At 40.4% G+C, this 16501-nt stretch overlaps 1 protein-coding gene across 1 annotated transcript in view; it reads right to left on the bottom strand.

Moving 5' to 3' along the window:
* Window positions 1-16501, bottom strand: part of LOC136876168 (dipeptidase 1) — a 602180-nt gene that overhangs the window by 193638 nt on the left and 392041 nt on the right. Inside the window, exon 9 of the mRNA XM_068228333.1 lies at window positions 12287-12356. Coding sequence (XP_068084434.1) covers window positions 12287-12356 — 70 coding nt within the window. The remainder of the gene's footprint in view (window positions 1-12286; window positions 12357-16501) is intronic.

Here is a 16501-nt window from a genome sequence, read left to right as displayed (position 1 = left end):
GTGGTAGTGCATCACACGCTTAGACGTACACGTAGAAGACGGCTGAATGAAGGGAAAATTTAAGGATGGTGAAGGAATTTCCAATCTCCTAAACGAATGAGACTATGGCTTACAATATTTGAAAATTATCTTGAAAGTGGTGAAAAATGAAAATAACGTACTGTGTGCTGGGGCTGAAAGATAATACGTGTTCATCAAGAAGGATTGGATGTGGAAATGTAGATAATGAGCCTAGAACTAATGTATTATAAGTAATGTTGGGTTGAACGCTGAATCGTTATCGAACAGTACACCTCATAAATAGTGAGACATTCCGAAGTTTGGGTTCGTTGGAAGAGTAAGAAGTAGCTATAGTTTGTACATGGTAGAGGAATAGGTTCAACTACCAATACATTGTAGAAGTGGGTGGAAAATGAACCAATTCTGTTATGAAGGACATTCCTTCCTTCTAGAAAACAAGGATAGCATTAAAGTATAATATAATTACAATAAGTAGAAAGTAAGTGAACACCAGGAAAATGCTGGGGTTGTACCTTAATTAAGGCCACGGCCCACTCCTAAGCCATTCCTATCACATCGTCGCCATAAGACCTATCTGTGTCGTCGGTGCGACGTAAAGCAACTAGCAAAAAAAAAAAAACGAAAACTCACTGCAGGGAGCACATCAGGGTGAAAAATGGCAAGCATTATGTACAAAGGTGTCTCTGTGCAATACATTGTTGAAACTTAGTCGGAAGGCTTGTTTGATCCCCTAAACACTCACCATTAGCTGCCATATGTATCCGACGCGTCACCGAAGGGATGTATTCGCTACTGCTTGTTTCTGTAGTGGTGTGTTGTATAGAGATGATGATAATAATAATAACGTTATTGACTTAACGTCCCACTAACTACTTTTACGGTTTTCGGAGACGCCGAAGTGCCGGAATTTATTCCCGCAGGCGTTCTTTTACGTGCCAGTAAATCTACCGACACGAGGCTGTCGTATTTGAGCACCTTCAAATGTCACCGGACTGAGCCAGGATCGAACCTGCCAAATTGGGGCCAGAAGACCAGCCCCCCAACCGTCTGAACCACTCAGCCCGGCTAGATGAAGATAAATGTATTAAGATTTTAATTATGTTTGGCAGGTCACATAACCATCAGCATTTGTGGTGTAGTGGTTAGTGTGATTAGCTGCCACCCGCGGAGGCCCTGGTTCGATTCCCAGCTCTGCCACGAAAATTTGAAAAGGCAGCACGAGAGCTGAAACGTGGTCCACTCAGCATCGGGAGCTCAACTGAGTAATGGTTGGTGGGGGGGGGGGTCGATTCCCACCTGAGCCATCCTCGAAGTAGTTTCCCGCAGTTTTCCACTTTTCCTAACTTAAGGCCACGGCCGCTCCCTTCCCTCTTCCTTGCCTGTCCCTTCCAATCTTCCCATCCCCCCACAACACCTCTGTTCGGCATAGCAGGTGATGACGCATGGGTGATGCACTGGTCCTCCTCCCTAGTTGAATCCCCCTCTCCCGAACCAAAGTCTCACGCTCCAGGACACTGCCCTTGAGGCGGTAGTGGTGCGATCCCTCGCTGAGTCCAAGGGAAAACCATCTCTGGCCGGTAAACGCATCAAGAGAGAAGAAAGAAAAGGTCACATTCAATAACTGGAGGTCAAATAACCCCCCACTTAACGATGAACTATGTTATTAACAACTTTGCCGGAAACAATTGCCTGCGCTATTTATTATTTATGTGTTATGCATCGACCTGGAAATCGGACCTCAGTTATATTTACATGCCAGATACTATGTATGCTTTCGTTTCATGGGTTGTATTGTAGAGGTTTACACTGATTGGTGGGTCTCTAATGTGGGGGATACTTCGATTTAAGCTAGCGGCCAAATTTCTTGTGGCTGAGTGAACATAAAACAACAACGCGATTCGGCCTGGAAAAAGAACTCAATAGTAAATATGTTATAGTCGTAATACCGAAAGATGCGCTCTGACAACTCTTAGAGGCAGGTCCGATTACTACCTGCCTGGGTGGAGAGAAGGGAGTAGGAGGTATGGTTGGCATGGAAACGAGGATGACCCCATTGCGGTCGCCATGGAGATAAACCTGCTGGTCAGCTCGTGTTGCTTGAAATTGCCAAACCTCTCACTTCTGACTTATGTACAACATTAAAAAGCGGTCTGAACGAACGAACAAGGGAGCCGGAAACGAACGGAAGGAGATAGGAACGTAGGAATGTGACAACACCATGGAATGCTTCTCCCTCCGGCCCTATCTGTCAAAAGGCTTATTGTAATATTACGGGTATAGCGTCCGTTACTAATACAATGAGAAATATTTAACTACGATTTCGACTCAGTGGCTTTTCGTAATTATTTTAAGAAGTTGTTGTAAATTTGAATATTATCCGCACAATAGTCCGTCAGACAGAGCTATATATTATATTGAAAATGAGGAATACTGCAATCAATATCACTCGCTATGGACATTTTCACAGTGAAGTGATGAAAAGCTAACCAGTCTTGCACTGGAAACAGTCATAATTTTCAAGAAAAGTCTTCCAAATTAAGAATGAAGATTTTCTACAAATTCTTGAAAATCAAAGTCAGACGGAATATACTTTTCCACCTTCTGTTAGATATGATTTGTTTTGTTTCAGGTAGGAAAGTTTTCTCTTTTTCTAACAAATCATAATTTTCAGGCTCATAACGCATGTTTCTGGTTGTCCTTTTCAAGAGTCATGACAGCGTTGGTCTACCAAGAGGTCGATTTTTTCGTGTTATTCCTCCCGTCACAGGTCAGGCATTTCCTTCTGGAGTATCCTAATCAAATGGTCAGTCCACTTTTAGATACTGGGTCTGGAAATAAGACAAGTTTTCTTTCTTTCTTTCTTTCTTTCTTTCTTTCTTTCTTTCTTTCTTTCTTTCTTAATCCGTTTATTGTCCAGGATTGGATTTTTCCTCGGACTCAGCGAGGAATCCCACCTCTACCGCCTCAAGGGCAGTCAGACTTCGAGTCGTGGGATAACCTGCGGAGGAATACCAGTACCTCGCCTAGGTGGCCTTATCTGCTATGCTGAACAGGGGTCTTGTGGGGGATGAGACGATCGGAAACGATAGACAAAGAAGAGGGAAGGAAGCGACCGTGGCCTTATGTTAGGTTCCATCCCAGCATTTGGCTGGAGAACTGTCAAACCACGGAAAACTACTTCAAGGATGGCTGAGGAGAGAATCGAGCCCGCACTCAGATGACTTCCCGAGGATGAGTGATCCCCGTTCCAGCCCTCGTACCACTTTTCAAATTTCGTGGCAGAGTCGGAAATCGAAATCGAAGGATGGCAGCTAATCACACCAACCACAGAGGTGGACAAGACAAGTTATACTTAAAACAATTCAATTTTCAGGTCGTTTTATTGAAATATCTCCTTTTCCTAAACCAACTGATAGAGTAAGCTTGGCAGGCCGGTACAAGATAGCATTTTTGGCTCGATGAGGAAAGCAACGCGAAACTACAGCATTCTCCATTTCCTTGAAAATGAAATGTTGTATGGCTTTTAGTGCCGGGATATCCCGGGACGGGTTCGGCTCGCCAGATGCAGGTCTTTCTATTTGACTCCCGTAGGCGACCTGCGCGTCGTAATAAGGATGAAATGATGATGAAGACAACACATACACCCAGCCCCCGTGCCATTGTAATTAACCAATTAAAGTTGAAATCCCCGACCCGGCCGGGAATCGAACCAGGGACCCTCTGAACCGAAGGCCAGTACGCTAGTTAAGTTTGTAGCTCAACAACATTTATATTTTTACAGGTACTGAGCTATCAGGTTCCGATAGTTCAATATCGCGCTGAGCCTTATCTATTCAATCGAAATGAGAAGACAATTTGATGTTACTTGTTTATTAACTTAGCTGATTATTCCTATGTACAACTGTAGATTAATTACATCTCTACTATGATCAGGGATCGAACCCGTGATCTGAGACGTGCGAAGCCTGAGAGCTTACTAGTCTGTAGCTGACTGGTTGACGAATGAGTGATAAGTCTTATGAGACTATTGGTTTTATATGCTTAGCTTTCAGGTTACAATCACGTGTCAGTCCACTGGAAAACAATCTTACATGTTTATGACAAGATGGGTTGGTGACGTATAGTTGAGCAATATTGCAACACACTTGTGAAATATTGCAGTAAGTCGTGAGTGCCACCAAATCTGAACAACACATATTTTCTCAGAAAAGGAGGGTAATCTTGTTATTGTCAAAGTTTGTTATTCTCAAGAAACCCATGTTTCTTGGAGAGCGTTTCCTAAGTGAAATAATGTGAAGCAATATAATTTTACTTCCTCGTGAAACGACCAAGTATGGTCTTAGTTTATAATATATATTTAAAATCCCAAATTCTGGACTGTGAAAGTCCTGGACTCGACACTAGTTGTCGGGATACATAACTCCTCCACCGTCAGTTGCTTATTACCGTCCTCGGTAATATCTTTCTTATTTTTACATTTTCCATTTTTACATAGATTACATAGTTGATACAGTCTTTTCCTAAAGATTAACGAAATAATACACAATATACTTATTATAAAAATTACAGTCGTATATATAAAATGCTTTTTAGTAGTATTACCTTTTGGGACAGGTGTCAGGTCTGATTTCAGTTTCTTTACATCAAGGTGGGAGAAATGGAATTTTATTTCATTCCTTACATAGGGTTCGTCCTGGATTGATATGAGTGGGAATGAGTATACATAATTTGTTGGATGCTGTTGCAAGGTTATACCCATGCTGGAAATAGGGCAGGATTCATTGGTATATATAATATTTGGTCCGGATAACTTGATAGTTCTTTGAAAATCTTGGCATGTCTGCAAAATAACCTGAGGGGTTTTGCTAAAAAGAGAATATGTTCCCTGTTTAAGGGTTGAAATAATTGTACATCATTGTTAACAAAAGCAAATTCACATCCTGAAGTGTCTGTTAGATTACACTTAGTGGTTCTGACATTATAATATATACATACATAAGATTGAGTATTCTTAATACAAGGTACATTTGACCATTTCAAGGTGGAACCTTGTAAATAGTATCTTTCTGAAGGAATTAATACAAGATTGTTAATACTAGGCATAGGTGAAATTGAATACATTTGATACTGATTTCCATCTGTGATTGGCATAGCAAGAATCACAATCATTTCTTTGACCATCATGAGAACTTGCGTTCTTGATAATTTAAGATTTTCGATTTGATGGTATTGATCAGTATGAATCAAAGTCTTAGTGGGATATATTGATATTAAATGATTTATTATATTTGATAGGTCTCTTTGTGAAAAGATTTTTATATTGGTCATTTCATTAAATGATAAATTGATGGTTTCTTGCAGCACTCGCACAATTTTATTAAATTTACTCGCGCACAGTAACACATATTGTAAATGTTCCAATATATTTATCTTGAAGTCTTCTTCCTGTAAGATACCTTGGATTACCTTCATATTATCATTGACATGGTTCATTTCATCATAGAATTTTTGAGTAATTGAGTTAGCAAATGATACAAGTTTATTTATGTGTTTAATTTCATTATTATGACTTTGTTTTAATGATTCTATTTGACTTTGCAAGTTGTCTAAATCGTTCTGATCCAAATTTCCAGAGATGAATTTGATCACAGTACCTAAGCCATTTATTAAACCTCTTTTAGTCCTAGGTGTGTTAGGTAATATTTTATTTAATTCTTTCTTTGCTTCCTTAATGGCTTCATTTAATTCGGACATTAAATAAGGGAAAGTGTTATTACTTCGAGACATTAGGCTTGTAACAGTGTTGCGAATATTATTATAAGATTCTCTTAAACTATTGAGATCAAAATGAAACATGAACTTGTGGTAATCGTTCATTATTGTGGCAGATCCCATTGAGTCAGCATAAAATCCTTGGGTTTTTATGGGCTGAGTGAGGATGGAGCCGTATCCGAGGAGGAACCTGGAAGTGTAAGAATACTTCTTTTAGGTTTTATGTCCCGGAAATTTCTTACATGTATTTTACCATTTTTCATTTTACAATGTACCCTGTTTTCTTCAATTTTGGTTATTACACCTTCATTGTACAGGTTTTTTGATTTCTTGTTTCTAGTGAGTGGATCTAATACATACACAGTGTCATTAATTTTGTATGTATGATCAAAAGTGTCAGTGTTAGGTTTAGTGCAACTATCTTTTAGAATTTTCAACTGATTTCCTTGTCTTTCAATATACTCATTGATTTTAGGAGAGGGTGAGAAGGTATGGTCTAACGCTTGGTAGTAAGGACCATAGAGAACGTTAAATGGAGGTCGTTTAGTTGTGGAATGGATTGAGGAATTGTAATTTATGGTTATTGTGGTTACAAGTTCCGAGAGTGGAGTGAATTTATCAGAGTCTCTTGAAATACGTAATTTTTCAAGCAAGGTTGAATTGAATCTTTCTACTGGAGAGTTAGACGAAGAATTCAAAGGAGTGGTAGAATGGTACTCAATATTTGTGGCTTTACAGTATTCTTTAATGACCTTGTTCTCGAATTCTCCTCCTTGATCATGGGTAATTTTCTTTGGAAACCCATGGTGTGAGAAATATACTTGTAACTGACTTAGCACGGCTAAAGCTGTGCCATTCGGCAGTACATATGCTTGTCCGTATTTTGAAAATACATCTATCACAGTTAAGATGCGATTCTGTTCAAAATGGAACGTATCAATGTGCACTTGCGAAAATGGGTGATCCGCTGTTATGGGACCTTGGTTCTCTACTTCATTAGGGTGTCTCTCATATTTGTTTCTCTGGCAAAGATTACATTGGTTTATCAGTGTTCTAATGTGCTCACGTAAGTGTGGCCAATAGTACTTAGTTCGAAGGTGTTCATAGGTTTCTACGATACCATTATGATTTTCAGAATGATAGTGCAAGATTAATTGCCTCTGAGTTTCTGGACATTCAATGTCTTCCAAGAACTTGCATGATCTAATGATAATTAGTTCAGAAGTAAATAATTTCTGACATGCTCTAATAAAGGGGATTTCTAGAGTTATGTCATCGAAATAAGTAGCATACTTATTAGATGTGACAATTATTTTGAGTAGCTGATCACTCAAATCTTTCTGAAAATTATTTCGTGTAACGATCATAATGTGCCGTGTATATTTCTTGAATAATTTTTGTTCAAGAATCTTAGGAGAATTGCCATATTTAACAATGATCTGATTACGATTCTGATTCAGATTTCGTTCAGATGATTTTAATGTAAATATGGGGTCTTCTTGGTTGGAGTGTATAGTTTCATTGTCCAATTCATTCTGGTATGCATCATCTCCGGGGATAGCTGCATTGGAAACTGTTTCATCATTTGCATTTATTTCTACTCTAGAGAGTGCGTCTGCTACATAATTAGTTTTGCCTTTGACGTACTTAATGTCAAAGTCAAATTCTCCGAGTTTTATCTTCCATCGATAAAGTCTCGAACTTGGGTCCTTCAGAGTGAAGAGCCATTGTAGCGGGCGGTGGTCACATTCTACTTGGAAGTGCCGTCCCCATAGATAGGGCTTAAAATGTTTGCTACTATCTACGATAGCGAGTAACTCTCTTTCTATTGTGGAGTAGTTTCTTTCTGCGGGATTTAAGGTTCTCGAGTAGTACGCTATGGGGTGTCCTTTCTGTGACAGAACGCTTCCCAGAGCAAAATCTGAACTGTCCGTAGTTAACGTGAATGCTTCTTCGAAGTCTGGGTAGACTAGCACAGGAGCATTTATTAAAAGGGTCTTAAGAGTTTTAAACGCGGACTTGTATTCAGCATTTTCTGCGTCGACTTTTGTTCCTTTCTTTAGGTAGCGAACCATGGGTTGTGCTACTTTCGCGAAATCCTTTATGAATTTTCTATAAAATCCAGCTAGGCCAAGAAATTGTTTAATTTCTTTGGTAGATTTCGGAATAGGGTAGTCTTTGACTACTCTGATTTTTTCAGGATTCGGTTTTACTCCATCTCGTGATACAACGTGTCCAAGAAAGGCGACTTCTTTATGGAGAAACTCCGTTTTGTCGAGTTGTATCTTGAGATTTACTTCCCTTAATTTCTGCAGCACAAGAGTTAAGTGTTGCATGTGCTCTTCTAGAGATTTGCTATATATGATTATATCATCAATATACACAAAGCAGAATTTATACAAAAAGGGGCGTAGGACATTGTCCATTACACGCTGAAAAGTGGCTGGAGCATTTTTAAGACCAAATGGCATTCTTCTGAACATTAGATGTCTATTGTCAATAGTAAAAGCAGTCTTCTCTATAGACCTGGGATCCATTTCTATCTGGTGAAATCCCTGGGCTAAATCTAAAGTACTGAAATATTGGCAATGACCGAGGTTGTCTAAAATTTCTGTTATTCTTGGGAGGGGATATTTATCCTCGATCGTCTTTCTATTTAGCTGTCGAAAGTCTAAAACCAATCTCCATTTCTTTTCCCCTGAAGCGTCTAACTTCTTGGGTACAATCCAGACAGGATTACAATATGGAGATTCACTATGCGTGATTATTCCTTGGTCAAGTAGCTTTTCTACTTCGTCATTTAGTAGTTTCTTTAATGTGGGTGGATACCTATAGTTCCTTTGATGTACCGGATCTTCATCTGTAGTGCGGATGAAATGTTTTACTGCACTAGTAAATGTCAAGTCACATCCTGGGTAGTAGAAAACGTCTGAGAATTCAGAGCATACGCTTCGAATTGCCTGGTCTTCTAAATCGTTCATGTGTTGGGTACGAAGATATTCGTTAATGTCTCTTTCTGTGATTGAATTTATTTCTAATGGTTGAATAATTATATTGTCTAAAGGCTCAACTAAAATAGGTTCAGTGAATTCTTGTTTCAATTGGGTGTTTGTTGGATAAAGAACATGGTAGTCCTCAGCGCATAAAATTGCATCTGAAAAATACTTTCCATCATATTCGAACCCAGGAACGTATACGTCTCCTTGTTGAATATTGACTGGAATAGCAGTAGTGTGCGCATCTAATGTTGGTTGAAAACTTTTCTGCTTATTGGAGGAGTGAAAGTGAAAAGGTATGTCTTTGTTGGCTAGAACAACTAGGTTCGATGCATAGTCAATTTTTGCTCTTAGTCGGGCAAAATCAGCAGTACCAATTAATGCGTCGAAATAATTATGCCATTGCATAACTCTGAAATTTACAGGGGTGTCAATATTATATTCGGAAAAAATAGGAAATCGGACATTGTCTTCTCCTATTGTTTCAGAGTGAACCGATTGTATGCAAAATGGGTCCTTGAATATAAAATCTGAAAATAATGTATGTGCTATTGACGGATTCATGATTGAATTGCAAGCACCACTGTCAATCAAAATTTTTAGTCCAAATAGGTTGATAAATGGTAATTTGGGAGTATTACAAATATTGTTTAAGTCTTCGACTTGGATGACTGGGTTATACGAAAATCCTGACATTGTTCTTCATTGTCGTACTCATTTGAACAGTAGGGAGAGTTAACCTCAATGCTATATTCATTTGAAAAGTTAGGTGAGTCTGACTGAGGGTCGAACTCATCTTCTTGCTGAAATATTCCTGCTACGGAATATAATTCTTCTGGCTGTGTATTTTCAAGTGGTTCCATGTGAGAATTTACATTTCCTCTAACGGTTGAAACACCAGACATAGGTTGCGGAAAGCTTTGGTTTGGGCGGTTAGTAGGAGTGAAACGTCTACCAATGTTATTTGGAGTAGGGTAAGGACGATTCGTCGGAGCTGTGGATTTAAAAGGTTGTTGCTTCGTAGGCTGGAAAGGTTTGAAGTTAGATTGATTTGGATTGTTATTAAAGAATGATCGGTTAGGTTGATTCTGAGGTATGAATTGATTAGTTGGTCTTTCTTGGGTATTAATGTTGTGATTTATGAATGGGTTGTGTCTTGTGTAATTTACTGGCTGAGTGTTTTGAAATCTGTTAGGAGGTAACTTTGGTGTTCCTCTCAACTGATCCATGTAACTCTCATGTGCCCTGTCATTGTCAAAAGATCGACAAAGTCTGAGCGCTTGATTTAGGTCTGTAATGTGTGCGTATCTTAAGAAAGAACGGTAAGGTTCTAAGATACCGGCTTTGAATGTGGTCAAACTCAAGTCTTCTAATTCTCGAAGTTTTAATTCTAGAATCTGATCCCGATAGTTTATTTTACACAAACTTTTACATTGAAGAGTCAATGTGTCCAGTTTGTCATGATACTCTGTATACGACTCGTTCCGTTTCTGGTAACAATTCGAGATCTCTTGAACCAAGAGTCTTTCATCTTTGACATTACCATATTTTCTTATGAGTTTTTCTTTAAATTTCTCATAATTACTGTTAGCGTCTAAGTCTAAGATGCTACATGCTTCTCCTTTTAATTTGGCTTTAACTACATTAAAAGAAAGTCATTAATTATGGCCGCATTGGGAGCTGTGGCAGCTCTCTTATGCGTGTTTAGAAAAGATTCACATCTTGCTATAAAATAATCTAGACTGCAAGATGAACTGCCGCTAAATTCAGGTAGTAATTGAATTTGCGCGTATTCAAATTTTGATAATAGCTCTGTTTCTGACATGTTGAGCTTATTAGTAATGAATAAATATAATAAATATTTAAATGATTATTAATTCAATTAACTGTGACAAGCGAAAGGTCTTATAGATTCTACACTATATTCACGTTAATATGAAAGGCAAGAAATTATTATTAGTTTTGTTTAGTGCTCATTCGCTGGCTTCGTTTGTTACACATGAAATGAACCAAGCTAATTAATATTCAGGCTCACAAATAAGGTATTTGTAGTAGACTTACAGGCATGAAAAGATGATCAGCGTTGACTGCATCCTGCATGAGCTGTGGAAGTCGGGTGTCTTCTCTGGTCGTCGTGATGGTCCGAAAGGCGCCTGGTCAGCGTTGTCGGTTCCAGCAGGTCGACAGGCGTTGTCAGTAGGCGGATGTGTCGAAAGGCCCCTTCCTTGAGGAGTTGTCGCTCGCCTCCGACAGTCTGCGATGATGAAGTAGTCGAAAGGCCCCTGGCGGAGTTGTCGTTCTACTTCTTTCAGAGCAGCTTGGCTTCCGATGAATAGATTTCTCAGTGTTGCGAATGGCTAATTTGGTGTCGCTAGCAAAGTCACGAAAGGCCTCCTTGTGAGGTTGTCAGTAAACTTCACCACCTTACTCGTAGATTATTGTGAATAATCATTAGCCATCCCGGACGCAGGCCCCCAGTTAAGTTTGTAGCTCAACAACATTTATATTTTTACAGGTACTGAGCTATCAGGTTCCGATAGTTCAATATCGCGCTGAGCCTTATCTATTCAATCGAAATGAGAAGACAATTTGATGTTACTTGTTTATTAACTTAGCTGATTATTCCTATGTACAACTGTAGATTAATTACATCTCTACTATGATCAGGGATCGAACCCGTGATCTGAGACGTGCGAAGCCTGAGAGCTTACTAGTCTGTAGCTGACTGGTTGACGAATGAGTGATAAGTCTTATGAGACTATTGGTTTTATATGCTTAGCTTTCAGGTTACAATCACGTGTCAGTCCACTGGAAAACAATCTTACATGTTTATGACAAGATGGGTTGGTGACGTATAGTTGAGCAATATTGCAACACACTTGTGAAATATTGCAGTAAGTCGTGAGTGCCACCAAATCTGAACAACACATATTTTCTCAGAAAAGGAGGGTAATCTTGTTATTGTCAAAGTTTGTTATTCTCAAGAAACCCATGTTTCTTGGAGAGCGTTTCCTAAGTGAAATAATGTGAAGCAATATAATTTTACTTCCTCGTGAAACGACCAAGTATGGTCTTAGTTTATAATATATATTTAAAATCCCAAATTCTGGACTGTGAAAGTCCTGGACTCGACACTAGTTGTCGGGATACATAACTCGCTGACCGTTCAGCCAACGAGTCGGACCTCCATTTCGTTAAGATGCCTCGATGCTGCTGCTGCTGCTGCTGATGATGATGAGGAGGAGGAGGAGGAGGAGGAGGAGGAGGAGGATGGTAGTGGTTGTGATGGCATTACTGCTACTGAAAGGGAATGAACTGAAAACGTGACTGATATAGATTTCTGTCGAACTGTTGTAACATTAAAATTCAAAATACAATAGTTACTCCTTTCACAACCATTCTCATGACATACGTAATATAATGTATAATGCATTAATTCACGTGATCAAAGAAATTAATATCACTTCATGATTTCAATCATTCATAAAGTTACTGACCTTTCCGAAGGCTGTCAGTCCTTGGCCTTGGGTATTGGACTCGGAAGCGCCTCCTGATGATGAGTCTGCCCTAACAAAAAGCAGTAGTTTTAGATCACAACATTGATATACAGAGTCTGATTCAGAGGAAATTAGGAATATACCAGAATTCAAACATGAGGAGCAACACTTACGACAAAAGTAATTCAAAAAATTATCGTCAGCAATCATCATTTTAGAGCAATACCTGAGAATTTGATAATTTAATCATAATTATATTGCATATATTAAAAATTGGCCTTCTGAGAGGATATACGAGGGTTGGGGCAAAAGTCATTGCAACTATTTTTTTCTTGCAGATATGAGAGCGGATCACAAACTGCTATTTATCGCATGGAAGCTATAGAGGCATAGTGTGCATTCACAACAACAGATGGCTCTGTGATAGCTGGTAGTGGTTGTGAAATCAGCTGTGTGACAAGCGCCGTGAGGGATGGAAGTATCCCGTGTTGGGCGCGCCCATACATCAAAATGCCGTTCTCCAGGGAAGAATAACGCCCTCCCATACCGGACAGTAACATCGAGGGTAGGAAAGTTTCAGCAAAGACGTGTAGCAACCGGTGATCAGCAACGCTCGGGACGACCTGTCAGTGTGCAGACCGACGTGGCATGTGCCGTCATCGAGCAGCTCCAGGAGGAAGACAGACGATGGACGCTACTGGAGTTAGAAAGGGCAGGTGGCATCGAGAAACGTACCATACATAGTATATTTCGGACAGAGCTGCAAAACTGCAACTGCGCAAAATTACATCGCGGTAGTTACCTCATTCACTGACGGAAGTTCAACGGTGGATGGGTTATGCAACATGCTCCGACCACCTTGCACGCTTTCAATAGGACAGCGGCCGCTTCCTGTCACGGATAATCGCCATCGGTGAATTTTATGCCAGGGCATTCGAACCGGAACTCAAACGTCAGTCGCCGGAGCGGCAACATGCCGGATCACTAAGGCAGCACAAGTTCCGTCCGAATCCTTTCTCCGTAAAATTGATCTTGATCGTTGCGTACGACGTCATGGGTGTCAGTATGTGCCACTTCGTTCCACATGATAGAACAGTGAGTGCAGAGTGCTGCAGGGACTTCCTGATACGACAGGTACGACGTGGCGTTCAGGAGAAACGTGCGGATCTTGTGGACAGTGCAATTATACTGCACGACAACGCAAAACCACAGGGTGTACAGCTGCAACTGCGACGCGGGGGATGGGAGAATGTGAATCATCCGCCGCACTCTCCTGACCTTTCACCCTGTGACTTTCATCTCATACGAAAAGTAAAGGAACCACTATGTAGTAGACGTTTTGCGACACGAGAGGACATTACCAATGCTGTGCGAAAACAGATGACCCGATTCACACACAGTGCGGCAAATGGTGAGGCAGATGGCATTCAGTCACTCGAATATCGTTGGCAGCGTGCGGTGAACGTTGCAGGGAACTGCTTCGAGTGCCTTTAGACCCAGTTTTGTCATATCAGCTGTATGTGTGCTGTTCTGTAATGTAGGACTTGGCTGTAATTATTTTGCACCATGAAACCAGTACTGTCCTGTACACTACCGTAATAAATACATGTGGAACAATGTTCGCTTGTTCTTCAATGTCCACGCATGTTCTTCGTTTCGTCTGTATGTGTCACATTTTCCAACCGCGCTGGTATCTGCAAGAAAGAAAATGGTTGCAGTGACTTTTGCCCAAACCCTCGTAAGAAGAATACAACCCTTAAAGAAAGTAGTTCCTTAATTTATATTCGTATTAAAATTCCAGTCATGTATATGTTCATATACTAGATAATTTTAGATAACTTATTGACCAGTGTGCGGGTATTCCGAGCGTTTTGCAATGATACAAAGCACTATCTGATCTGCAGTGCACTAAGCACCTCTAGATCTAGTATAGAGAAAATGAAATCTGTCTGCAGAGGAATAGGTAAAAAATCACCATGAAAAGGAAATTATAAGTAAATCGATATGATAAGAGAAAGGTTCTAAACAGTATACAGTAGCTATATTCAGTATGTAGAAAGAGAATGGGGTGGCATACAGGGATCCAGACAATGTTTTCATTGGCATTTTGGAATGGAGGGTGCGATCAACGGTTGAGATTAAGTTGGATGGAAACCATTGTGTTTTTATAGCATAGAGAGGCTGTTCGGATCAGATTTTCAGTATCCGCCAGACAATTAAGAAATGCTAGGAAGGAATAGACAGTTTGTTTCGTAGATTTACAGAAGGCATATGACGAAGTACCGAAAAAAAAGATGTTATCCGTACTGGGGGCTGTGGGATTAAGTGTAGATTATTGAAATGAATAACGAATAAAGAGAAACTGAATCGAATTGGTGAGAGGGGATCTATTTGGCGAATTTTGACCAGAAGAATAGGTAGAATGTTATGGCACAGCTAAAGGCACCCAGGATTTTTTCAGTTGGTTTTTGAGAAAAATGCAGGCTGCAAAAACGAACGGTAGGGGTAGATCCAGGTATGAATATGGTAAGCAGATTAGAGTAGATATTTGATTTTTCTTTTTCTACAACTTGTTTTACGTCGCACCGACACAGATAAGTGGGAAGGAAGCGGGCGTGGCGTTCAAAAGGTATAGCCTGGTGTGAAAGTGGGAAAACACGGAAAACCATCCTCAAGGCTGCTGATAGTGGGGTTCGAACCTACTATCTGCCGAATACTGGATACTGGCCGTACTTAGGCGACTGCAGTTATCGAGCTCGGTATGTATGACGTAGTAGGTACTTAAGCAATGAAACGGTTGGCACAGGATAGGGTGGCATGGAGAGTTGCATCAAAACAGCCTATGGACTGATGACCCATACAATAACAATCTGTCTGTCTGTCTGTCTGTCTGTCTGTCTGTCTGTCTGTCTGTCTGTCTGTCTGTCTGTCTGTCTGTCTGTCTGTCTGTCTGTCTGTCTGTCTGTCTGTCTTCACTGGATCAAAAAGTGCTAATCCAGCACAACTGGCATCTAACATTCAAGCACGCTAGCCGTGTTCTGAATGTTTCTACTAAGCACCTTCTGTAGCCTACGTCGGTAATTCCATAGTGGTAGAGCCTTAAGTGAGATTGAAACTTCTGTGAAAGCTACATTTTGTTCTGACCTGTGCCAAGAGACAGATGAAAAAGTACTGCATTCGTCAAGAAATAACATTAGAGTCTATGAGTTTCATTAAAAGTTATTGTTAAGCAGCGAGCATGGAAATCTACGGTAGCATAGAATTATATGACTGAACGAGTGGCTGTGTGGTTTGGGTCGCGTAGGTGTCAACTTGCGTTCGGGAGATAGTTGGTTCGAACCTCACTGTCGGCATCCCTGAAGGTGTTTTACCGCAGTTTCCCATTTTCACACGAGGCGAACGCTGATACTATACCTTAACTAAGGCCACGGTCCCTTTCTTCCCGCCCTAGCCCTTTTTCCTATCCTGTCGTCGCCATAAGACAAATCTATGTCGGTGCGACGTCAAACAAATTGAAAAATAAATTATGTGAACTTGGCAGAGATACCGATAAAGTAACAAATAATGACCTCAAATGTTAATGCAGCGTTTTACTCTTTAAATGCTATGAGATCGATGGGCGGTGTATTTTAACTTCAATACGTGTTTATAAATAAAAATCATGTGGATCGATTACCTAGATATTAGACCCCTGTAAACAGCAAGCAGCTATAAATCAAGTGTTGGAGGGAATAAAGACCAAGATGCAATTTTTAGGAATATTGAGTGCTCCCTCTTACAAATCCCAATTTTTAAGAAGTATTCATGAATGAACAACTTTCCTTCTTTCTTTCTTTCTTAATCCGCCAGGGTTGATTTCTCCCTCGGACTCAGCGAGTGATCCCACCTCTACCACCTCAATGGCAGTGTTCTGGAGCGTGAGACCTTGAGTCTGGTATACAACTGGACAATAGGACCAGTACCTCTCCCAGGCAGCCTCACCTGCTATGCTGAACAGGGGCCTTATGGGGGGATGGGAAAAATGGAAGGGACAGACAAAGAAGAGGGAAGGAAGCGGCGTAGCTTTAAGTTAGGTACCATCCCGGTGTTTGCGTGGAGGAGAAGTGGGAAACCACGGAAAACCACTTCGAGTATGGCTGAGGTGGGAATCAATCCCCCCTCTTCTCAGTTCACCTCCTTTAGGCTGAGTATACCCAGTTTCAACCCTCGTATCAC

The sequence above is a fragment of the Anabrus simplex genome, chromosome 6 (assembly GCF_040414725.1).
Source record: "Anabrus simplex isolate iqAnaSimp1 chromosome 6, ASM4041472v1, whole genome shotgun sequence".
Taxonomy (NCBI): domain Eukaryota; kingdom Metazoa; phylum Arthropoda; class Insecta; order Orthoptera; family Tettigoniidae; genus Anabrus; species Anabrus simplex.
This window is presented reverse-complemented; position numbering and strand designations above follow the sequence as displayed.